Here is an 8,691-nt window from a genome sequence, read left to right on the forward strand (position 1 = left end):
GTCATTATTTTCATTTCGGGTGGGGTGAACTATGCATGCCAATTTCTTAATTGACTTTCCTTGAAGTTATGGCGTAAGATTGACAGTGACCTACGTTATATTTTCTAAACATTTTATTTTGAATAGAAAGTTGTGACAAAACACGTCCATTTTTCTTTATGTAACTGTACTCATAGACAGTTAAAAAATAAAGTTCATTTTGAAAAACAGAAGCCCTTATTTTACCTAACCCACAGCCCTTGGGATAACCACAGTCTGCATGGGAGCATAATCCATCACTTCTGGTTTTCAACAGTGATTGATTGAAAGTTACAAAAGGCTAATTTGCAGCATAAGTATACTGTCCTGGTATCGAGCCAACAATGTGAACCAGTTTCTTTCAATGATGGAGGTCACATATCCTAGACATCATAGTCAAGAATACTGTTGAAAATATTTGAAGCGATCACATTTTATCCACATGCGGAAGAATCCTGATTCTGATCTGTTAAAAACATTAAAATCTCAACTGTTACCTAATGTGAATTTGCACTTTCTTATCTCTACCGTCTCAGATGACATCGGCGCCCACATGAATGTGGGGAGAACCTACAAGAACCTGAACAAGTCCAAAGAAGCTGAAGACGCCTATCTAGTCGCCAAATCTCTTATGCCCCAGGTAATTAAACCCATGGTAAGTGTGGCCAATCTTATCTCTTGCATCAGAGTTTGACAGTATTTACCTCCGCAGATTATTCCCGGGAAAAAGTATGCCACGCGCGTGGCTCCCAACCATCTCAACGTTTACATCAATTTGGCCAATCTTATCCGTGCCAACGAGTCCCGGCTGGAGGAAGCTGACCAACTGTATCGACAGGCCATCAGCATGAGGCCCGACTTTAAGCAGGCGTACATCAGCAGGCAAGCCTTTGCGGATGAGGATTTGCTACAGCCTTATTCAAGGAAATACAGTCATTCTAGTTACGGATTAGGAGCACATTGAGAAATATACTTGAAGGAATGTTTTTTTTTTATTTTGTTTTGATTTGTTATTGGCAATAACACTTGTTTTTAATGTAAAATCCCATTATCATTAGCGGATGACATAGTGTTTTGTGGCGATAAGTGTCTTCAGAGAGTTTCAGAGAAAAAGTTGATCCAAGGATAACATTAAAAATAGTGTTCTAAAAGCAGAGCATCAGGAAACTGTTATCTGTTAAAATTGATTAGATGTCTGTTGTCATCAACAGCAATTAATGAGGGCGGCTACGTATTTTGTCGGCTATCAGACTGGCCACTTGCATTGGCAACGGTTTGGTCATGCACGGATCGCTGTGTCTAAAATGCATCATTACCTGGTGCAATAATGTGCAAGTCTAGACAAGAAAATGGGGCCCAAAGACTTTTTTTCCCCACTATAATACATAGTTTTTCAGTTCTTGAGAAAACTACCTTTTCTTTGTTGTGAACTCTAATGAAATGTGTCTGATGCTGACAGAGGGGAGCTGCTTTTGAAGATGAACAAACTAACTGAGGCACGCGATGCGTACCTTCGTGCGCTGGAGCTCGACCGCTCTAATGCCGACCTCTGGTACAATCTGGCCATCGTGCACATAGAGATGAAGGAGCCGTCAGAGGCGCTACGCAACTTTGAACAGGCACTGCAACTGAGCCCGCGTCACAAGCTGGCACTCTTCAATTCTGCCCTCCTTATGCAGGAGTCAGGTGAGAACATAACAATTTCATGAGAAGGAAGTTGTGTTTTGTGTTTGGGAAAAAAAATTGTGAAATCGTACAAGTTTAGTACTATTTCACAATCTCTCTTCTCATTTATTTATTAGGAGGGAAAAAAAACATTTTAAGTCGTAACTATTGGACATGTAAGGGTCTAAATTGTTTAGGGTCTAAATTAATTGTATATCTAGAGAGAGGAAAGTATGAAAATAATAAATTCGATATCGAATAAAAAATCAGGTGAATATAGATATAAAGGAATGAATGTTTAAATGAATAAATAAATAATCCCTTTTTTTTAATTATTTATACTCGGCTTGAGGGACTGGGTGATAAAAACGGCATATGAAGATATGCATATGACAACATCTGTACAGCAGTACCACTGGGGTAAACTGATACAGTGGGGAGAACAAGTATTTGATACACTGACAATGGGAAAACCCATTGGCAGTGTGTCAAATACTTGTTCTCCCCACTGTATATTCAGCAGCAGTTGTAGTTAAGGTATCACATTTTTAAAAGGTGAAACTTTTACATGTAGATTTAATCTCAGCAGAATATTCATCCATGCCGGCCTACGAGAAAATCCAACAGGCGGCACCACCTGCTGCTTGCGAGGGCCGTTTGGGTGTGACACTAATAATGCGGAACGAGCTTGGATGAACTCTGCGTGCACTGGCAAATCTCTGGCTTTTCTCATTTGACTGACACACACACACAAAAAAAACATTTAACAAGCTTTAAAGGCTTAAACACCACTGCATTCTGTAAACTTTGCCACATTGTACAGCAGTAGCAGGTTAAAGCGTGCTTGCACAAACAGAGAGGATTATGGCCATTGAATTATGATCGAACAGCAGCAACAAAGGGGGTGAGTCATTAAGATGAAAGGCTTGTTCTATTTCTTGCCGCCATCTCACCTGCAGTTTACATTCTCGAGTCATCAGTCAAAGCTGTCACTCAGATTCTTTCACTCCACTGGCATAACACTCTAACAACGCAGCTTTTGTCTTCTAGTTTTTCTCAAAATAATCAGATTTATTTCCTCGTACAATGACCACGGTTTCTTTTGTTAAAACAGAATCAGACATAAACTGTGGCCCGATGGCCCGGAGCCAGTGCATCGTCGTCTTGGGACGCAACTTACGTTCACACGCTGGCCCGGCCAGACCAGTTCTGAATTTTAAGTCACTGATAAATTATCATCGAAAGAACCCGCCAAAACAGGATTTTGTAATGCCTCAAGGGGAAACCACAACTCTCATGCACTTGACGAGGTAAAGGGCCATAAATCAGCGTTAGCCTTAAGTCATTAGCTTCGTTTAGTCTGATCGCCGGCAGTAGGAAAACGAAATGGCGGCGACAAAGTCGTGCAAAGTAACGATTCGTCACCAGAACATTCTGCCAATAATGAGTGGACAACAACTGCATGTTAACGACAACTTTAGTCTTCATAAAAAATTATTTGCCCCTTTAACAGCTGATAACTAAGGGGCAGTTTAAATGGCGACTCTGTGACATAAAGACGCAATAGCGGACTCGCCTCGCGTGCATATGCTGTCAGCGAAGACGAAAAATTCTGAATCCTGCCTCCAAAGTGGAAGAATCCGATGCATATCAAAGGCTCCCGCGGTGCGAGACCGCGCCGTAAACGTCAGCACTCGTACACGTCACATTGGGCGTCTGCAGTGGTGGTGCTACTAAACATTAAAAACAGCAAATATGGCAGAATGTCAGCTTTGATTGACTCTTTTAATAATATTTTTAAATTAAATATGTTGAATGTTTCAATTTTTGTGCCTTTTTGAACAAAAGAAAAATGCTATTGCTTCGAGTGGGCGGGCATATTTTTTTCTGGGCTGAGGGAGCTTGGTGGGGTCAAAGTGCATCATTCTCTGTTGCCCTGTAAATCTGCACTGCCCCCTAGGGCCTGGCATGAATACTACATTGTTTTCATGTGGAATTATGACATTGTTCGAATGGAGACGCAAATGCAAATTTGAAATGTTTCGTATTCTCGGAGGGTCACCATGTAAACGGCCCCTAAATTGTCTGTGGGTTTTTTTGCATATTAAATCCACTTAAGTCAATGATGGCAGTCAGTCTAAATTTTAAACAAAGGAAATTCATTCTGAAGTGCTACTAGAAGAATGAAAATACAGTTGACGTTTGGACATGTCATTTTGTCAGCTGCTAAAGGGTGTATACATTTTTGGAGGACACTCTGTATTGTGTAGTTTGTAAGATGATGGCTCATCAACACCTTGAGACTTTGTGGCACTGTTGTGACTGTTATAACACTCTTTGGAATGTGGCACAAAGCAATGGCAATGTTGAAGCATGGCTAACAGTGAGTGATTCATTTTATTAATCTTTTGTTTAAATGTCGGCCCTTCAAAGTGCGTCTTCACATGACAATAGTCGGTGGCATTAAAAAGTTGGTGGCCTGCTGCATAAAAAAATGCATGTAATGCACGGTTTTCCCAAAAGAAAATTGAAACAATAAGTTTTTACTTAAAAAAATATTTTAAAATGTTTTTTTAATCACTTTTTTCTTGAATATATATATGTATATATATATATATATATATATATATATATATATATATATATATATATATATATATATATATATATATGATTTCTTATTAGAAAAATAAAGAAAATTTTCATTTTTTTCCCCAAAGCACATAGTACAAATAGTTTTACATTTGCCACTTTCTTTTGACCTTTCAAATTGGTGTTCAAAAGTTTGGGCACACCTATGGTAAATTCCCAAACTTTTTCATGCTTCTGTAACTGTCGCGTGATCATAATACATTAACCAGCTTCCTGGATATGTTCTTTTCCGTAGCATGTTTGTCATATGACTCAAAAGTACAATTGGGATGTGGTCAAATGCGCAAAAGACTGTGTGGCTCTCTTATTCGCATTGTTAGCGCTCACTGGCCTGGATGACAAGTCATATAACAAATGGAAGTTCAACCAAAGGCCATCGGCATCCTCGTCATGTCGTAGCAGTTTACTGGATTCCAACAACGATCTGCTTTAGAGGACTCTTGATTTACTCAACTAGAGACCGGGGAAGAATTTATTTGTACAAAAATTGGTGAGAGAAATAAGCTATAGAAGTATAAACATACAAAATTGCCTATAAAAGAATTGGAACCCTTATGGGCTTTCTTTGCGATAAACAAAGGGTCTGAAACTTGCGGCTCAAGAGCCACATGTGGATCTTTTATCTTCTCCTGTCGCTGTCAGTGACCTAACAAAATGAACAAATAAAATCATGAATACTTCATTTAAATTTACTGTATATGTTTCAAATGTATTAAACCTGACTTTAAATCAGAAAGATAGAGATAAAAAATAATGGGGATATTGAAATAAAACCTTTTCTCCCAAAATATAACTTTTTTTTTTTCTGCAGAAAAAACATGTATGTACAAATGTAATAAAAGATTATCAAGTAATCTCTCCTAGTGTATGGACTGCACTTGCTGCAGTATTGTAAGTTGGATTGATGCCTTTATTTGGGGTGGCTGAATAAGTGACATTAGGAGCTGGAGTTTCATTAACCGACATCTTAGGCTAGGTTCATACTGCAGGTCTTAATGCACAAATCCGATTTTTTTGTTGTATCTGTTTTTGAAGCGTGCCCGTTCAGACTGCCTTTGTCCATTGAGACCGTTCAAGTATTATGCATGCGCACTAATTCGCAGTCCGACACGCCCTGAGCAAGAAGTGGAAGCATCAAAACAAATGACTACACATGCTGGCTGTCATCCGTCATTCCAGGCAGGTCATATTTTGATTTCCAGAAAGAGGACACAAATAACAGACATAAATATTCCCCGTTTAGGCTTATATTCAAAGTTTATATGGATGGATAGCATGCACGCACTGTGCGTGCATGTCACATACACATTCGGGCAGTTTGCCCCGACATTCGGCCGTGTAAGCAATCTTGAAATATTGCTCATATAGAGCAGAGAGAAAACCGATCATTCTCATGCTTCTCCTCAACCCATTTTTATTTTTTTATGACTTGTCAAGCCCGATCCTTCCCAAAAAGCTGTGTTCAAGGCAAGCTAGGCGCCAACAACCGCTACCGTAGCGCGCCAGCTCTCTCGCTCTTTGATGACGTAATTGCTGCATGAATTCCGATTTGGGGGACTTGACAGTTCAGACCGCCCAACATTCTGGAAAAATCTGACCCAGTTCGGATTTAAACCACATACGAAAGTGACCCAGATCGCATTAGAAATGGTCCACTTCTATGCGACTTGTCCCGTTAAGACTGTCAAGTTAATGCCTCACTCGAGTCGGAAAAACACGAAAAAATAGGATTTGTGCATTAAGACCTGCAGTATGAACCTAGCCTTAGTGACTTAGAGGAACTTAAGGCACATGTTTTCATTATTTGCTGTATTAATGTGTTGACTGTCCTTTTCAAGTAACGACTAAACGGCTTGCTTTTTTTTTTTTTTTTTTTTTTTTTGGCACTCGAGCAGTGGCTGGCGACAAAAAGTAAAAATATCAACCGAAAGCTCTTAAATCAAAAAACACATTAGTCGGGGTCGCTTTTAATACAAATAACCATTTAATAAAATGGATCTTTGGCAGCCATAGTGTTGGTATAAATGTCATCATAGTGCTGCTGGCATCTGAATTTACTCATACAATAAGTTGCTCAATATGAAATTTGGTCTTGTTCACCTTAAAAAAAGCTGTTTTGTTGTACCAGGTGAGCATTCAGTTTAAGTGTGCCCTCTGTCAAGAGCATTTGATGGTTCTATCCGACTTTATGCAGAGATACATTAAGTAAAAGACAGTATTATTTACTTTGGCACCTACTGTATCGGTGACTTTTGTGACTTTATTTTTTCCATCTCACTGAGATGGCAGTTTATCTGAAACCTGCTTGTTCTTCAAATGTTGGCTTGCAACACAAAGCAAAAAAGTCAACTGAACAACAGCTCTTAACTCCAAAACATGTAAACTACAGCACTGTAGTGAGGTATCCATTTCTCCCCCCACAGGCGAGGCCAAATTCTGGCCTGAGGCAAACCGTCGCTTCCTGGCCTACATAGAGGAAGAGCCGAACGATGCAAATGGTTATTTCAACCTTGGCATGCTGGCCATGGACGCGGAGGAGAACGCGGCGGCTGAGCGTTGGATGCACAAGGCAATCGCGCTACAGTCAGGTTTCCGATCAGCGCTCTTCAACCTGGCTTTGCTTTATTCACAATCGCGTCGCGAATTGGAAGCTTTGCCTGTACTGGACGAACTGCTTCGCCACCACCCGGAGCACGTCAAGGGCCTCATCCTTAAGGGTGACATCCTTATGAACCACAAGAAGGACACTGCTGGCGCCAAGGCCTGCTTTCAACGTATCCTGCAGATGGACCCGGGCAATGTGCAGGGCAAGCACAACCTTTGCGTGGTTTACTTTGAGGAGAGGGACCTGCCGCGAGCAGAGCGATGCCTAGAGGAGACGCTGGAGCTGGCCCCGCATGAGGAGTATGTGCGGCGGCATCTCAGTATCGTCAGGGGTAAGATAGCAGCCATGAACGCAGCTGGGCAGCCCCTAGTGGTGGAGAAGCCGAAAATGGAGGAGGACGGAAGGCAGAATCCACACGTCGAGAAAGATGTGAGGAAATCGTCAACAGAAATGGACCAGTCGCAGTTGGATGGTGGCCAGCCGGAAAGACGAACTGCGGCCAAGTCCCCCGAGGAGAAGGGCGACATAGAGCAGAAGCGTGCCGCTGCCTTGAAGAGGCTCGAAGAGATCGAGCGAATTTTAAGTGGTGATTGACCACAATCTGAATTTAACATTTTCTGCATTTTCTAGAGTCATGACTATTTTTACAAAGATTTTTTTTTTTTTTTAAATAAAATGTTTCCCTCCTTAATATTTACTTTTTACTTTGAGATACAGTAAATCCCCATTTGTAGCGGGGAGTTGGGATGCAGCTCTTATTCGTTTTGACTGTGAAATTGATCTTCACACAGTCAATAATAAATCAGAAAAATGCAGCTGAAGTTCGTGCAGTGAAGACATTTCTTATCTTCCCCTATCAAACAGTTGCTTGAACAGTCTGCTTTTACACCAATTTCTTTTCTCCGATCAGACAACTCGAGCACAAAAAAAAAATGTAAATTTTAAGCAATCACCTATAAAAATGCCATCACAAAGTGGAAGGAGTAGTGGGCAAATATTGCAATCGGTACAAGCAAAATTTAGACAATTTGCTATGTTTGCCGGTATGTGGGAATTGTTAAAAGTGTGTCATTTCATCCAGATAGATTACAGTAATTTTAACATTTTACTATATACAGTGGGTAGAACAAGTATTTGATACACTGCCGGTTTTGCTGGTTTTCCCACTTGCAAAGCATGTAGAGGTCTGTAATTTGTGTCATAAGTTCTCTTTAACTGTGAGGGACGGAATCTAATACAAAAAAAACAGAAAATCACGTATGATTTTTAAATAAATTTGCATTTAATTGCATGAAATAAGTCTTTGATACATCACAAAAATCGAACTTAATATTTGGTACAGAAACCTTTTTTTGCTATTACAGATACCAAACGTTTCCTGTAGTCCTTGACAAGGTTTGCACACACTGCAGCAGGGATTTTGGCCCACTCCTCCATGCATATCTTCTCCAGAGCCTTCAGGTTTCGGGGCTGTTGCCGGGCAACACGGACTTTCAGCTCCCTCCATAGATTTTCTATCGGGTTCAGATCTGGTGACTGGCTAGGCCACTCCAGGACCTTAAGATGCTTCTTACTGAGCCACTCTTTAGTTTCCTTGGCTGTGTGCTTTGGGTCGTTGTCATGCTGGAAGACCCAGCCACAACCCATCTTCAGGGCTGTCACTGAAGTAAGGAGGTTGTCAGCCAAGATCTGGCGATACATAGCCCCATCCATCCTCCCCTCAATACGGTGCAGTCGTCCTGTACCCTTGG

General features: G+C 40.8%; 1 protein-coding gene across 8 annotated transcripts in view; it reads left to right on the plus strand.

Moving 5' to 3' along the window:
- Positions 1–7,761, plus strand: part of tmtc3 (transmembrane O-mannosyltransferase targeting cadherins 3) — a 43,383-nt gene extending 35,622 nt beyond the window's left edge. For all 8 annotated transcript variants that reach the window (XM_057837823.1, XM_057837818.1, XM_057837817.1 and 5 more), the window contains 4 exons: positions 555–658; positions 731–900; positions 1,478–1,704; positions 6,759–7,761. In XM_057837823.1, coding sequence (XP_057693806.1) covers positions 555–658; positions 731–900; positions 1,478–1,704; positions 6,759–7,534 — 1,277 coding nt within the window. In that variant the 3' untranslated portion in view covers positions 7,535–7,761. The remainder of the gene's footprint in view (positions 1–554; positions 659–730; positions 901–1,477; positions 1,705–6,758) is intronic.
- The last annotated feature ends 930 nt before the right edge of the window (positions 7,762–8,691 follow it).

This window comes from Corythoichthys intestinalis, chromosome 5, assembly GCF_030265065.1.
Source record: "Corythoichthys intestinalis isolate RoL2023-P3 chromosome 5, ASM3026506v1, whole genome shotgun sequence".
NCBI lineage: Eukaryota > Metazoa > Chordata > Actinopteri > Syngnathiformes > Syngnathidae > Corythoichthys > Corythoichthys intestinalis.